General features: G+C 38.8%; 1 protein-coding gene across 4 annotated transcripts in view; it reads left to right on the plus strand.

The window, feature by feature from the left end:
- LOC143343875 (prominin-like protein) overlaps positions 1-17,201 on the plus strand; it is a 49,582-nt gene that overhangs the window by 1,757 nt on the left and 30,624 nt on the right. For all 4 annotated transcript variants that reach the window (XR_013080030.1, XM_076769208.1, XM_076769209.1 and 1 more), the window contains exon 2: positions 2,063-2,532. Coding sequence is in view for 3 of the 4 variants with exons in the window: in XM_076769208.1 (XP_076625323.1) it covers positions 2,063-2,532 (470 nt within the window). In the remaining variant the exon portion in view is untranslated. The remainder of the gene's footprint in view (positions 1-2,062; positions 2,533-17,201) is intronic.

Below are 17,201 nucleotides of genomic sequence, written 5' to 3' on the forward strand. Positions count from 1 at the left end.
AAAGTAATTATATTACGACGCCTCCTGCTTTGGAAAACGACGCGCCAGATTGTTCGTGGATAGCTCGATTCGCGGATTCTCCGAGACTTTCTTCTTAATTACGATAACTTTTTACTGGAAATCTCTCCATTTTTTCCCCCCCGAGTTCGATCAAACTGGTTTTTAAAAGTGGACCCCTCCGTGAAAGCTTGAACCGACTGGTATGAAATGACGCGAAGAAATATATCGAGCAATCGAACTCTCGATTAAGAGGCTACAGCTCGAAAACTGTCGCAGATATTATATCATTAATCAGTTTTGTTGGCGGGGAATTGACTAATCTAATTTTGTAAATCGATAGTGTTGCGATTCAAAAGAAATTATAAGGCGCGACAAATTTGCAAACACACAATGGCGCTGCAGTTAACCCTATAACACAGCCCATAGGGACGTTTCCCGTTTTTTTACGTGTCCTTTCGTTTTCTATTATTTGCAAGTTGTTTAAATACGTCGGTGTTGAGACATCTAGTTAAACAAGTTTTATTTATTATCCATAACCAAACTATGTGCATTTGATCGCCTAACGTTTAAATGCAAGGAGAGGGTTCTTTTTTTCGACGAATACACAACAGATAGGTGCGTTAGTTTAAAACGATTCGTAATACATATCTCATAGTTGTAACAGATCACGTAACCAGTAGCCTTTGAGATTAAACATGCTCGATCGAAACGATTGCTTATAACGTATCTATTTATCGAACAGAATCTCTGAATAAAATATCGTGTCATCGTCTTGTAACCTCTTCTTATCAATTGCGTCGAAAATTTCCGTAGCCGTTCGATCAATTATTCGATTCTTTCCGAAAGAATTAAACGAATTTTATTAGTCGTTGGAATAATTATTACGGAGAATTCAAATTATTTTAATATCTTTGACGTTGTAATTTTTTTGTTAACAACTCCACGGATTTTTTATTTTCATTAACGTGGCAGTGACTTCCAATTCAAAAGCGGGGAGTGAAAGCGAAGACGTTTAAGGAATAAGCGTGACGCTTGAGAGTAGTTTTAGCGCAAGGATTCTCTCCAGATCTTCTCTAGCGTTGCATCAAGTCAATTAAATGACGCAAGAACCGCCGCCGCATCTTTCGTCATATTTCTCACACTAATTTACCATCTATCCTCCTTTCGCCGCTGCAATTACAACAAAAACAATCGAATCCGTGTCCGCGACACTGCGATCTAATTTAAATGCAATCATACGCCCTAAAGGAACAAGGACGCGTTTCAAAATAGCGCGGGAAATCCTGTTTCCCGATTGGCTCGTCCCTCGGCTGCCGTCGACCAATCGCGTCAGTACGGGGAAAACAGCCCTTTGCTAAAGAACGTTTTCGCTGTACAAGAGAATATTCGTCGATAGATCAAAATTTAATCTAAAAAGTAAGATAGGCGAAGAATTTATCTCACAATTTATAGATAACTAATGTAAACATCGAAACGGTGATCGTTGACATTAATATAACGTTGCAATCTTATAGCCAACGAAGAAATTTCATTCCGAGTCATATTTTCATTGTTGCGCAATGCATACTTCATGTATAATCTTGACTATCTCTTATTGCAGTGTATAAACTAAAAGAATGTCAACTTTTTCGTTATTAAGAAATATTATTTCCGCTTTTATTTATTTGACAATCACGCACACACGCCAAAGGTAACCAAAATACCGAATGACGAACACGATAGAAGTTTGCGGATCATGATTGTCGTGCTGATAAACATTACTGTTTGCAAAAATCTGTGATAAGGTTAAATCTGCCACTCGACGCGGAGAAAATGAAATTGCTCGTTAGCTATTGCATTTGTAGCTAACAAAGGTGAATTCTTTTACACTCACAGTTCCATAGTTACGCTTCCACGTAACGTATCTCCGTTGATCGTGCAACTTTTATACGCAAAATCTTTTAGTGCAACGCGTCTACGATATTTAAACTGATAGCATTTACTGGTACTGTATATACTTACCACTGCATCTTTAAAAAGAAAAAAAATGTTGATTGGGCTATCGTTTTGTCCCGCACTGTAGGTGGTCGGACGATAGGAACGAGCGGACCAGGACCGAGAGACTCGTACCAGCATGGCGCCGGAGTGGGGATAGTCCGGTTCCGCGCGTCTCAGAAAACGAACGGCCAGCAGTCCGTAGCGACGCGTCTCGGGCGCAGGTCGCTATTATGGTTCGTGTTGGATCTGGTGGTGATCGGCTCTGTGCCGTGGTGCATTATGGTTTCGCGATTCTATGTCTGCTGTTTGTTCTTGTGCCGCGCCCCGTCACCTGCCAGGAGACACTCACCAATCGGATGCGCGTGATCAGCGATGATCTGGACCGGCAGCTGAACGGAATTATGGCCTCGCAGGCTCTCAACTACTCGACGGTGAACACCTCCGGGGTGGCCTACAAAGCCAGCACGAAGTTCTATCCCAAGGGCATGGGCCAGCTGTACAACGTGACCAATGCGTTCATCGACTTCGTGCAGAGCAAGCAAGCGTATCCGGAGGGTGAGTCTCGAGACTGTTCGCCTCTGTACGCCGTGTGTACGGCATCGCTCGGATCTTGGTTAGGGTTAGGGACAGGTTTTTCGCGGCCTTGGTTACGCCCTGCGCACTCGAAAATGGCCGGCCGCTTGTTGGTAAACAGATCGTTGTCAAAAAAACGAAGGAACACGTTGAAAAAGAATCATTTACGCGCTGGACGAATTCTAGCTCGGAATCAACGTCGGGGACACTTTTGCGAGGTATCCTTGTCGCGAGGTATATACTCTCGAACGCGTTGTCGGGGATTTTTCTGTATTATTTTTTCTTCACTTGCACCAGCGCTCTGCGCGCGGGACCACATTACACACGAGCAGCGAAGTAGAATCTTGGAAACGGGATCGTGTCCCGAAAGGAAGTTTCATTCGTTTTCGTTCGACTCTGACGATCGTACCGGCAGATAACCTCAAATTCGGAATGAAACGTAAAATTTGTCGGAACGTGTTTCTCGAATCGACCGTACGAGATTCTGTTTAGTCAACTGAAAGATCCGTGTACACGGTTTTATCTAGTGAAAGTTATCCGGTCTTCGTTAAACAAAAGTAAGGTTATCCTTCGTAGAAAAATAAACTGTGAAAGATTCGAGAACGTTTAATAATTGGAAGGAAACGTTCAGGCGCGAAGAAGCCATTAAAAGTTCGTCGATTAGGTGCACGCATTGTCCACGTATTATATTTTCAAGATCGATCATCTCCGAGACCTAACCCCCCAAAAAAAAAGTTATTCTTCAATTTTAACTAATTTTTGGACGAGGAATCACCGGGTATAGTATTAATTGCAATATACGATGAAAATGACAGATGTCGAATGTCAGATCCATTATCCATGATATTCAAATTAGAAAATTTCGATATATGAAAATAACAAAGTGTTTCGAATTCTCGATTCCCTGGTTACGCAATGTCGTCGAATTTTCCAACATTATTTAGCTCGTATCGTATTGGTGGCTCGAGTGAAAATAACGTTGAAGAAAATTTCACGCGTATCGCTGTATTTTCATAGCAGCTGCACATTAACGAATTCCCACGCGAAACGGTTCATTAAAAAACGCGATAACATGCTGAACTATCCAGATCAATGACCCTTTCATTAACGTAGGAGCAGGGCCCGTGCATCTATATCAATTCTAGCAGGAAGTTGATAGCGAGTGTTCGTCATCGTCTAACTGTTAGACTCTACCCAGAACCCGACGTCTACCATCGTATACTCACACCCAAGCCTTCTGTCCGTTCTTCTGCAACACTTTTTCCCCTCCTTGGTAACCGTTCTTCCGATTCGGAAGAGGATCGACAATGAAAGAGCTGTCGATGATCTGTTTATTTACGGCTGACAGCAGTAGCTCTCAATCGAGCGTTTCCCTTGGCACTTTAAGGTAGAACAGCTTGAATTACTCTTGGAACGTTTGGATAGAAAGCAGTTCCGAACCGGAAATCCAGGTTGAATTCACATTTAAGGAGCTATTTTCATTCCAGACGTGCTTTTTCAAGGCGATTTTTAAGATCGATACAGTCGTTCGCGGTAAAAATACCAAGACTTTCTTTTATTTAAGAATAAATGTAATCGCGAAGAAAAATGTGTGTAATGAAATTTATATCAGTATATTTGCCTTCCTTTAACAACATATTTTTATTTACCCAGAGTGTTCGGCCACCCTTGGGAAAAATTTTAATGGGAAATTCTAGAGGCCAAAATATCAATTTGTTCATTGAGGCTTAGTTATTATATTAAAAGATTAAATTAAAAAATTCCAAAACATTCTGAAAAAATTTTTTTTGGTTGCGAGGGTTGATTATAAACATTTTTGGTGAATAGACATACCCCGGAATTCCTACTCAGTTTCGAGAAAAAAATTCCTCACCAAAAATATAATTTCTGGCCAGAAATGTCTGCCCGAATTTTCATGCGAATCTTTAAAACGTCATAACTTCTGAACGGATTGGACGATTTTAATGTTTAAAAAAGCAAACCACGCATATTTTGATGGAGAATATGTACGAATCGCAAAAATATTCGAAAAGTTGATCCTTGACCCCACAAAATGAGAAAAACCCCATAAAAATGGTCCAATTTTCAAACAGCCATAACTCCTATAATTGTGAATATATTTCAATGAAGCTTTTTTCTGAAGTAGAGCTCATGTGTATCTAGAAAAAAGTATTAGACAACTTTTCTGTAGGGCGTCAAACAAAATTACTAAAAATGAAAAAGGAATTTTTAAGAAAAATCAACAGGTAGGTGCCTAAATTTTTCGACAAAAAAAAAAAAATATTTAATTAATTCTGAAAAAATTATTTTCGGTTGTGGGGGTCAATTCCAATCATTTTTGGAGAATAGACATACCCCCGAAATCCTACCCACTTTCTAGATAAAAATTCGAAAAGGTGTGAAATTTTTTGAGAAAATTAAAAAATTTCAAATCGCTTTGGAAAAATTATTTTCGGTTACGGGGGTCTATTAGAATTATTTTTGATGAATAGACATACCCCGGAATTCCTACGCATTTTCTAGAAAAAAATTCGAGAAGGTGTGAAATTTTTCGAGAAAATTAAAAAATTTCAAATCGCTCTGAAAAAATTATTTTCGGTTACGGAAGTCAATTACAATCGTTTTTGGTGGATAGGCATACCCCCCAAAATCCTACCCAGTTTCTAGAAAAAAATTCAGTACGGTCGGAACTTTAAACGTTAATAACTTTTTAACGAAGTCTTCATCAATAAATTAGTATTCTTGATTTTCGTCTTATTTTGGCCCCTAGAATTTGCCGTTAAAATTTTTCCCACGGTTGGCCTAACACTCTGTATATTTAATTGTAGTAATATGGCTTCACGTGCATGGCATTTGTTGCGATTGTTTTTTGTTTCTCTTCGTCTGGTCGATCAGTCGCGAGGTTAACAACGTGGCTAACAGTAAAAGTATTAATTCGTAGGCAACCGATGACGTAGCTTTTATCATTTTGGTACGGGCAGATGGATCGGCAGTTTCATTGGCCTCGCAGAAATGCCTCTATTACTTCCGCGCCAAGAACAATTGTGTCTTATTACCAGTTATTGTTTTATGAGACTGGCGAGTGTTGCTTTGGTTCGTTTCTTCGTTTTTTATCGCCTCGTAGAGTCTTTATTCCTTTTTACAAGTTAGAGAATCTATTGGCTTGGTAGGCATGAAATATTCTAAAGTTTTGACAGAATTTACCACACAGTATTTGTTTAAATAAGTAATATATTTAACATAACAGGAAATAATTTGATAAATATGAATGAGCGCATGCTGGCTGTTGCAGCTCGTAATGCAAATCAAAACGTAACATACGAGAAGCGTCGCGAGAAGGCGTCTCCAAGACGAAAGAAACAAAACCGTCAACGATGTGAATGACGCGCATCTCAACGACCTATTTTACATCAAACACATATAGATCGCTTTCTCACAAGTTTCAGTATTTTTTTTTTTTTTTTAATTTCTATAGTTTAGTTGAAGTTTTGTACAGAAAGTTTCCCAGCAAGAATAGCCAAGGACCCAAGTATACAAAATATAATAAATGCAGAATAATGTAGTTAACACTAGAAAATTATGCGTAGTTAAGATAAGATTGATAGGATTAAGTGGGTGTTTCCTTGCACTCAAGAACAATGGAATTTTTTTTATATTTTGCAACTATCGTAGAGGTTAAGTAATCGAATGATAACGATCATCATAACGTAGAATGGTTAATTGAGAAGTATAGTTCAAATTTAAAGGGGTTTCGTGTGATTTCGTGCTCGTTTTAACGTGGGTTCGAGTTCTTTAGATTCGAAGATTATGGATTTGCGCGTTTCCATGACGCGTCGACCCATTTTCGCGCCGCGGACTCCAACAAGTTGACCTATTTTTATATTAAGGATTCTAAGAGATGTTTGATCCACTTTTCTGTCGGAGATTTTTTTACACTTGATCCATATTTTCTTATAAGTATGTCGAGTGGTACTCGATTCAAATCAACAACTGAATTGGACTTCTGACAAAATGGCGATACATTTCCATCGTAAACATTACAAAAAAACTGAACTCGTTTATGTACCAAAAGCCCCAACAATATTTAATAATATTTGGTCGTCTATCCGCACTATTTTTTGTATTAAAAACTCTCGTATTCGATCTCTCTATACAAGAATATTCACCGTAGAAATTTTATGGACGGAATTCTGTGAAAACTGTAGTGGAATTTCTAATCAAATTTTGATTCGTTAAAATTCAACGCATTCATATACTAGAAATTTCAATGAAATTCAAATACTCTCGCTAGAATAGAAGTAGGGATGACCAAGTCATTCATGTAGAATGATTGAGCGGATATAATAGGGACATCGTATTTAGATATTGATTATGTTGAGTTAATAACGTCTATTCTTTAGAAATATCTCCTAATAAATTACCGTGTATACCCATTTCTGGTTGCAACGTCATTTACCCAACGTAATCGATACTTAATTACTGTGAGTGCTTAAAGTATTCATACACCAGCGAGTATTTTCAGAACATTTTCATGGTACAAATGATTTGCACATATTTCTGCAACTATCTAAAATAAGTTTAATAGAAACCAATACATTAATATTTGCGTTTTACATAAAAATAAAAATATTCCGAGGGTACGTATTTCATCGATTTCGATGATTTTTAAATATATTATAGAGTTTTGCATTCTGAAAAAATTTATCTCGTACACATAACCCCCGCTGGGCTTTAAATTCCAAGATATTTGCAAAATTCTATTTATACTACTGTCTTGAATATCAGTGTTACTGATTATCACATAGAGTTCAGCCACCCCTGTGAAAGAGTTTAATGGAAGATCCTAGAGGCCATAATAAGACGAAAATCAAGAATATCAATTTTTTGACTGAGGCTTTGTTAAAAAGTTATTAAAAAATTAAATTAAAAAATTTTAAATCATTCTGAAAAAATTATTTTTGGTTGCGGGGGTCGATTACAATCATTTTTTATGAATAGACGTACTCTCGAGATCCTACGCACTTTCGAGAAAAAAATTCAAGTAGATACCGAAATTTTTAGACGAAAAAAAAAAATTCAAATCGTTTTGAAAAAATTGTTTTAATTGCGGGGGTCGATTACAATCATTTTTGGTGAATAGACATACACCCGAAATCCTACTCAGTTTCTAGTAAAAAATTCGAGGTGTGAAATTTTTCGAGAAAATTAAAAAATTTCAAATCGTTCAGGAAAAATTATTTTCGGTTACGGGGGTCAATTACAATCATTTTTGGTGAATTGACATACCCCGGAATTCCTACGCATTTTCTAGAAAAAAATTCGAGAAGGTGTGAAATTTTTCGAGAAAATTAAAAAATTTCAAATCGCTCTGGAAAAATTATTTTCGGTTACGGGGGTTAATTACAATCATTTTTGATGAATTGACATACTCCGGAATTCCTACGCATTTTTTAGAAAAAAATTCGAGAAAGTGTGAAATTTTTCGACGAAATTAGAAAATTTCAAATCGTTCGAGAAAAATTATTTTTGGTTACGGGGGTCAATTACAATCATTTTTGGTGAATTGACATACACCGGAATTCCTACGCATTTTCTAGAAAAAAATTCGAGAAAGTGAAATTTTTCGACAAAATTAAAAAATTTCAAATCGTTCAGGAAAAATTATTTTCGGTTACGGGGGTCAATTACAATCATTTTTGGTGAATCGACTTACTCCGGAATTCCTACGCATTTTCTAGAAAAAAATTCGAGAAAGTGTGAAATTTTTCGACGAAATTAGAAAATTTCAAATCGTTCGAGAAAAATTATTTTTGGTTACGGGGGTCAATTACAATCATTTTTGGTGAATTGACATACACCGGAATTCCTACGCATTTTCTAGAAAAAAATTCGAGAAAGTGAAATTTTTCGACAAAATTAAAAAATTTCAAATCGTTCAGGAAAAATTATTTTCGGTTACGGGGGTCAATTACAATCATTTTTGGTGAATTGACATACCCCCGAAATCCTACGCATTTTCCAGAAAAAAATTTAGTACTGACGGAACTTTAAACGTTAATAACTTCTTAACGAAGCCTCCATCAACAAATTGGTATTCTTGATTTTCGTCTTATTTTGGCTTCTAGAATCTCACATTAAAATTTTTCCCATGAGTGGCCGATCAGCCTGTATAAGAAAAAGTTACTCAGAATGTTGAGTTTTATAACATAGTTGAAAATCATCGAAATCGGTGGGGAGACCCGTATTCTAAATAAATGCTAATTTTTTATGATAGATTCAACTATGTTATAGAACTAGTGTGTATGTTACAGGACACGTAACAGATTAAACAAATTTTTTTTATTCTCAGCCTCCTCGTAATAACGAACATTCACGAACAATCTGTTTTCCGATTCGAGACGCTTCGAAGAAGCTCGAATGGATCGTAATCTAGCGACGTCCGACACAGAAGCCAGGAAACATTTAGTAGAATTCCATGGTGAATGGTCGTGGAAGAGGGGGGAGTTGGTTCCATTTGTGCGCTTTGCACGGCATCGAATTCAATTCCGTCCGCCGTCTGGCTCATTAACGTCTCTCTTTGTCACCGCGACTTCGCTTCGTTACTTTCGGCGCAACTCCATCCTTTCTGGCTGCACTTTGGTCCAGGACAGGTCCTACGATTACGACGCCTCGTCGTAATCCACGCGAAAACGATGGTTCGGTTTCTCCGTGGTCCTAGCTCTATTCGATTGTCACCCACATTCCGCTAGGGTTCGCTACACTCGCGTCAGAATCGCCTCGACGATGTTGAAATTGGAAAAAATCGATCTCTCGTTTCGCGTGACCACGTAAAATATAAACAAATATCAAGTTTCCGACAAAATCTTGTTTTTTGGCCAGAAATTACCATTTTCCAGACCATCGTGAAACGGTAAAACGCGTTGATCTTAATATCTTAGACTTCGGAACTACCGTAGCTCCGCCATTTTGAAATTTGACATAGAGAACTTACGACAAGTCAGACTCATTTTACGTGCATCATAGATATCGATGAATTGTGGTCGAATAAACCGTGTATATACTTTGGACGATAACTATGATTATATATTTCAGGTATGCACTTTTAAATTATACGTTCGCTTTACAAGAAGGAAAACCCAGGAGGGAGTTTATTTATATACACGTATATACATCCTTGTGTTGAATATTTACAATTCGATACGGTTGGTACTAAATCTTATCTGTTTTTACAGATACACCGGAGAAGACTAAAATAAAATTGACCAAAAAACATTTTACGTAAGCTCGCTTAAACGATTATGTCATGGCAAATATTCTAATTATAATCGTTATATTTTTCGTTTGGCGATGAACTTTCAACACATTTTTTCGTAACGTTGAACGCAACGGAGGCATTCGAACGAAATTGCTCTGTAATTAACAGAAAGTGGAAAAACCGCGGAAAAAATAGTTTTGCAAAAAGTCGCGGCGCCCATGTTATCGTTGCTCTAATGAAAACACCATCGATCCGTTCTATTCTCGTTTACTGCACCCCCGATCGACACCCCATATCGAGTGCATTCGTGTGCGCGCAATAAACAATAAATAAACGTGACACTTGGCGTATGTGCCGTATGTCGCGATAAAGGTCCGTCAAAATAGAACTTGATGTCGAGTCGAGGGATAAAATATTGGTTTCTGATCGCGAACCATGTTAACCGCCTTGGTTTTATTTTTCAATAGAACGTTATCGAATTTAACAAAAAAAATATTTTCCTCGCCGATAATAAATTAAATAGAATTTTTCCAACTGATAAAATGATTTATTTTCAAAAATGCGTACAAGATCTGAAATAAAATAGTATTTTTAAAATTCGAAAGTACGGTCATTTTTTATTCGCAGAAAAATGGCGACAGAGTTCTGCGCGTGAGAAAGAACATGGCGGCTCGGTTTCGCGATAAAAATATCAGGAGATTTCTTCAGCGAATGCCCCCGGAAATTTTGTTGCAAAAGAAAGATGGCGTCCGTCTTCTTCGTCCGCGAAGCCATGTGCCTCGATGTGTACGACATGTGTCTCGCAGGTGCATACAAGCTTAGTGCATGGACGACAGTCCGCACACGTGTGTCTTCGATGCGCTTCCCCCTCTTTGCGATGCACTCGACTGCAGTCTGTGCAATCTCCGCTGGAAATCCGGGGTTCAACGCGCCTCTTGATCAACCATTAAACGATCACCCCGAAAACTCCATGTATCGCGTTTGCCGCCATTTTTCAAACTCTCAAACATCGAGTTATATTCAAAATTTTTTAATTAAACGTCACTATCACCTCGATTTGAAAATCTTTGAATTTGTATTATATCCTTTAAAAATAAATGAGGAGGTATAATCTTTCCACGAGCAACAAATTCTTTTGTGAGAGGGTGTCATTGATAGTGTCACGGTCTCTTCGGGACAAAAAACAACAGTGGCCATTTTGATTGGATTTAGAAGCCTTTAGAGGCCCAAACATAGGAAGGATGTGGTAAACCTTTCCATTCGACATCCTTTATCCGTTGAGAGTTTAGTCACGGACCTCTTCGTGCTTGATGACGAATGGACGCTTTGTAAATGACTCGTGTTCTAGCATTTCATTACTCTTTTTAAAACGGTTGATTTTCTTTTTATGCTGTTCTTAGCAAATATTACAAGTTTTTGTTTATAGACAATTGAAAAATGGGAAATTTGAACTTTCCATCGACGCTGTTCTCAAAAACAGTTTTAAAAACATCGCTTGACGCAAACAAAACACGAAACGCGGGTGCGTCACTCTCGAAATGACCCTAAACGTGACTCACGCGTAGGAAAACAGCACTCAGTCCGCAAACGTACACTCGAATCGTTACTTTTCTGATCCCCTTTGCACGCGGTATCACGCACACCCACGCGCAACGCTCCCATTGTGTCTGCTACGCGACTGACTCACGTATTCTCACATTCGTTTAATAAGCAGCGTGTAAAGTTTCCGTCCGCGACAGATGTGCGATGGTGCACGAGAGTACAGTTAGGCGGACTCTCTTTATTAAGACCATTGTCTTTATTGCCGGTACTTTTCTTTAGACACTTATTCATTTACTCGTCCGTTTGGTTGCTACAGTCGCGTCGACGAGAGAGCGGCCTCGGTGGGAGGGGTTCCGCGAAAAAGAAACGCCCCCTCCACATCTAGCGACGCGTTAACATTTTAGGGCAATCTTTTCAAAGTCACAGATTTTGATTATAAAAAAAAAATGTGCAACGATTCGTCGACGAAACTTTTTCTTATCCCGTTTTACTCTTTTCACGACGTCTCGCGAGTCCCGCGGAACCCAGAACGACGAGCGCCGTCAGCCATTGTTTCCGGCTTATCATTTACGACGCGCTCGCGTTCCTCTTCGCCCTTTTTCACCCGCCGTGGTAACCCTTCGCTCGCGTTTTTTCTTTCCAGTCTACGACCCGGCAGCGTCTGCCCGTCTTTTTCCCCCCCTCCCTCGCCGTATGAAAAATAGAAATTCCGGTGAATGCACCGGGACACAGAGGCGTCCAGAGAGGAACGTTTGTCGCCGTTGAGCCACGTTTTTTTTATATCCAGCCATAAATTCGACGGCATCGCTCGGAGGGAAGCTCGAAACGACGTTCCGCGTTAAAACGCGGCGAGAAAAAATTGCAGGCGAGACAATAAACGGCGAGATCTTCCGATCGCTTCAAGACTTTTCCGCGGACGCTTTCAGACGAGTTCTCGAAACCCGTATACTCGGGAAAATACAGATTTCATGGAGGAATGGATTTTCGTCCCGGAACAACGGAATCCTCCGAGACTCAAGTTCTAGTAAATGTTGGTTCTAAGATCAACGAGTTTATCCTCGACTGCATCTTCGATGGAAGACTTATTAAGGAATAGTATACGAAACTACAATTCATAAAAGAATTAAGAAATATATTGGAAATAGGTGGTGGAATAAAAAAAAACAATTATAAAAGGAATAACTTTTAACTAAGCTTTTATTGAAAACACTAGGAAGGCACGTCTTTGAAAGGAACATACAGAATGAATAGGTCAGTGACGAAAAATTCGTCCCGTACCCTCAGACCCAGTCTGTCCTATACTTTGTCTAAACGAGCCAAGCTAGGGACGCAGTTGCACCCTCTTGACTTGTATTTCGAGACGCAAAACGCAACATACGCGTCGATGGTTTTTGTTACATAAAGAAAACTCTCTCTTTTAAAAAAGAAAAACCAACAAAATAAAACGAATGAAATGCAATTAGAAGTAATAAAATTGTTGAAAGAGTTTTGTAGTGTTTTCAGATTCTTTTTCGCGTAAATTCATGATTTATATCGTTGAAGGATCGTAGATTTCTACTTGTAAATTTTCTAAAAAAATTATTGCCAAGGGAATCTTGCCTTTTGATGTGGTCTCGTATGTTACGATTAACGGGGCGTCGAGTTCTTAACTCGACTGTACACGCCGGTTAAATTACCATAGAGATTCGACCATAAAGAAGAGGCGTCCTCCGTCTCTTTCCTTCGTTCTGCCGCGACTTTGGCGTAGAGGAAGAGCCTCGAGGACGATCTCTTTGAAAGGAGAGAAGGGCTGTCGATTATTTCAGCACGCACGGATGTAGAACCGGCAAACAGAGAAAAGGGAGACGAGCGTGAAGGCGTGCACGTCGAGCTTTTCTTTCACTCAGGGTTCAAGTTTGTTTGAAGAACCTTGGATTCTTGGATCGCGCGAACGCCGCCGCTTTTCATACGCCGCTTCTCGTGGACATTTTATTTCACCAAGTGTAAACTGTCGTGCTACATTGAACGACCATCTCCTTTTCAGATTTAATAACTCAAGGTGAACGCGTTTTATGCGCAACGGAACTCGCGAGAACAGTAGTCCTCGGTTATATGAAATCGTTTGACCCCGGCTGAATGAAACTTAAATCGCCACCGACGTTGTTCGTGTTAGATTGTATTTTTTGCGATATTCAACGTTCGAAGAGAAGTTAATTCGTAGAAGCCAATAATGATGAGGTTATTATAAATAATATTATTATAAACTACAATAGAGTTTAAAGCAACAACACAGTTAATAAGACCTTTGATATCCCTTTGCTTTTAATTCCTTTATGAATTGTAGTTTTGTATATGGATGTTTTTATTGTATGTTTCTTTCTCACTTGTTCTACAAGTATCAAGTTCAAATCAAATCTTTGAGGTAGCCACGAGAATATATAAATTTTTTAACAAGTTCCGTGTCATGTTTGGGGTCGTGATTAAAATATGCACGTGAACGACCAAATCTTGCGGCACTTGTGACACGTGGATTTCAGTGTCGTTAAAGGTTACCGTACATTACGTAGATTAATCATTTCTACGGTGAATCGTAAACGACCGAATTCATCGGCGTGAAAAATGTTTTGAGAAGACTGCGTGCTTTAATCTGCAGGGGTGTTTAGTCGAGCATCCCCTTGGCTCATCCTCTTTGCCCTTTCTTCTGCGCGCAAAGCGGAACTCTATGTACCGGAAGACTCGAGAAGGTTCCCTTTTTCAAAGCGGAAAAGCTACGAATTGTTTCAGCATGCGCGAACGTGCCTGGTAAATAGGGAAAGAAATATTTGTGCGGCTGCACACGGGGACACGTCCATTCGCTCGTTGGCATGCTAGTTTTATTGTAAACAAAAACTCCAAACGGACTGTAAAATATTTGGTGGACGCTAAAGTATTATTTTTTTAAGTTCTCAAAACTGCGTTCAGTCTATATTTAAGCATCAACGGCTCCGACGGGCGATAGAAGTGTTCAATTTACGAATTACATGCGGTGTTCATTTTGAGAATCATTAGTATGAGAATGTTATCTTTCATGCTTCACTGGCTCCAAGGGGAGGATAGAATTGTTCAATTTACGAATTACATGTGGTGTTCATTTTAAGAATCATTACTGTGAGAATATCGTCTTTCGTTCTTTACTGGATCCAAGGGGAGGATAGAATTGTTCAATTTACGAATTACATGCGGTGTTCATTTTGAGAATCATTAGTATGAGAATGTTATCTTTCATGCTTCACTGGCTCCAAGGGGAGGATAGAATTGTTCAATTTACGAATCACGAGTGGTGTTTATTCTAAGAATCATTAGTGTGGGAATGTCGTCTTTCATGCTTCACTGGCTCCAAGGGAGAATAGAAATGTTCAATTTACGAATTACATGTGGTGTTCATTTTAAGAATCATTACTGTGAGAATGTCGTCTTTCGTTTTTTACGGTATCCAAGGAGGGATAGAAGTATTCAATTTACGAATTACATGCGGTGTTCAGTTTGGGAATCATTAGTATGAGAATGTTATCTTTCATGCTTCACTGACTCCAAGGGGAGGATAGAATTGTTCAATTTACGAATCACGTATGGTGTTCATTTTAAGAATCATTACTGTGAGAATATCGTCTTTCGTTTTTTACTGGGTCCAAGAAGGGATAGAAGTGTCCAATTTACGAATTACGTGTGGTGTTCATTTTAAGAATTATTAGTGTGAGAATGTCGTCTTTCATGCTTCACTGGCTTCAAGGGAGAATAGAAATGTTCAATTTACGAATTACATGTGGTGTTCATTTTAAGAATCATTACTGTGAGAATATCGTCTTTCGTTTTTTACGGTATCCAAGGAGGGATAGAAGTATTCAATTTACGAATTACATGCGGTGTTCAGTTTGAGAATCATTAGTATGAGAATGTTATCTTTCATGCTTCACTGACTCCAAGGGGAGGATAGAATTGTTCAATTTACGAATCACGTATGGTGTTCATTTTAAGAATCATTACTGTGAGAATATCGTCTTTCGTTTTTTACTGGGTCCAAGAAGGGATAGAAGTGTTCAATTTACGAATTACGTGTGGTGTTCATTTTAAGAATTATTAGTGTGGGAATGTCGTCTTTCATGCTTCACTGGCTCCAAGGGAGAATAGAAATGTTCAATTTATGAATTACATGTGATGTTCATTTTAAGAATCATTACTGTGAGAATATCGTCTTTCGTTCTTTACTGTATCCAAAGGGAGGATAGAATTGTTCAATTTATGAATCACGTATGGTATTCATTTTAAGAATCATTACTGTGAGAATGTCGTCTTTCATGCTTCACTGGCTCCAAGGGAGAATAGAAATGTTCAATTTACGAATTACATGTGGTGTTCATTTTAAGAATCATTACTGTGAGAATGTCGTCTTTCGTTCTTTACTGGATCCAAGGAGGGATAGAAGTGTTCAATTTACGAATTACGTGTGGTGTTCATTTTACGAATCATTACTGTGAGAATATCGTCTTTCACGCTTTACTGGCTCCAGAAGGGGACAGAACTGTTCAATTTGCGAATTACGCCCGGTGTTCATATTGAGAATCATTATTGTAAGCGGATTTCACGTTAAAAATTTGCAGAAGCGTGATAGAAAATCGTCTGGTTTTGACGTATTAAGTTCGCAATTGCACCGTTATCTCCGTGGTTTCCTTGGGTTTTCATTGTTCGAATAACGACCTCCAATACTTATCTTCATGCGAGGACACGGCGTATCCCTTCGTCTACTACGGGGGTACGTATTAATTTCCTGCTATTGTGCCCATGAAGTGTATGCGGCAGGATAGACGGGACGTGAATGCGAATCGTCGTGAATAAGTGAAAGGACGGATCCGTGAGTAGTCCGGCGTCTGACAAGAGCATAATGGAAATAAATAAGTGTCATCCAACCCTTTGGTCGCGAACAGTATCTTCGCGTTTGCTGAAAGCAAGCTCCGTTTCTGAAAATAGAGAATCCTTTTCTGGCAGTATAGATGGAATCTTGAATCGTAATTCGGGACATTTAAAAATGTTTCCACGGCCCTGGATATGAAAATTTATCGCCAGACTGTACGTATCAGAATTAACAAACGCAACGATTCACGGCGATGTTTCCACGCTTACAAATCGAACGCGACGAGAATATTAACCTCTCGATGTCGAGCAGGGGTTTAAATTAGAAGAGGTTAAAGCATAATTAAGTATGTTTGTACGCGGTTGTTGTACGACCTTGTCCGAATTTAAGCATCTGTGTCAACTATTTATAACGGGAGAACATTATAATTAGCCTAGAAATTGACATTTACCTGCAAAGTGGTAGCAAGATTCTCGTTAGATCTGAAATAGGAATCGAAAAGTTTCCAAAAATAACTATCGATTACCGTCGTACAAACGTGTTTTACTGAAACAGTTACGAAGAAACGAATTTACGTTATGACCGTCATGAATGGGACAGGTTCCAATCGATTATCGATTATCAATTACGGTTCCATATCGTTTTTAGACCGGCAGTTATTTTACCAGCAATCGATAACTTTTATCTGCCAATGTATACGTACTTTGTGTAATATTTACCCTACATACCGTATCAGTATGAAATTATTCGGATTTAAGGACTTAAGGCTTTTCGTAACTGCTTTGCAATTTCCGGTACCTGAAACGATAATCATTGGAAGAACTCGTGGTACGGGAATTAGAAACATTCGACTTTCGTTTCGTTTCGTTTCGCAAATGAAGCGGCAATCGGTTTTTGCAATCGTCGGACCGATTCGTGGCGTATCGCGAGCGAACAGACGTAGAAAAAACGAATATTACGGACTTGGCTACTCCTACGCTCGTCAAT

The sequence above is a fragment of the Colletes latitarsis genome, chromosome 7 (genome assembly GCF_051014445.1).
Source record: "Colletes latitarsis isolate SP2378_abdomen chromosome 7, iyColLati1, whole genome shotgun sequence".
NCBI classification, from domain to species: domain Eukaryota; kingdom Metazoa; phylum Arthropoda; class Insecta; order Hymenoptera; family Colletidae; genus Colletes; species Colletes latitarsis.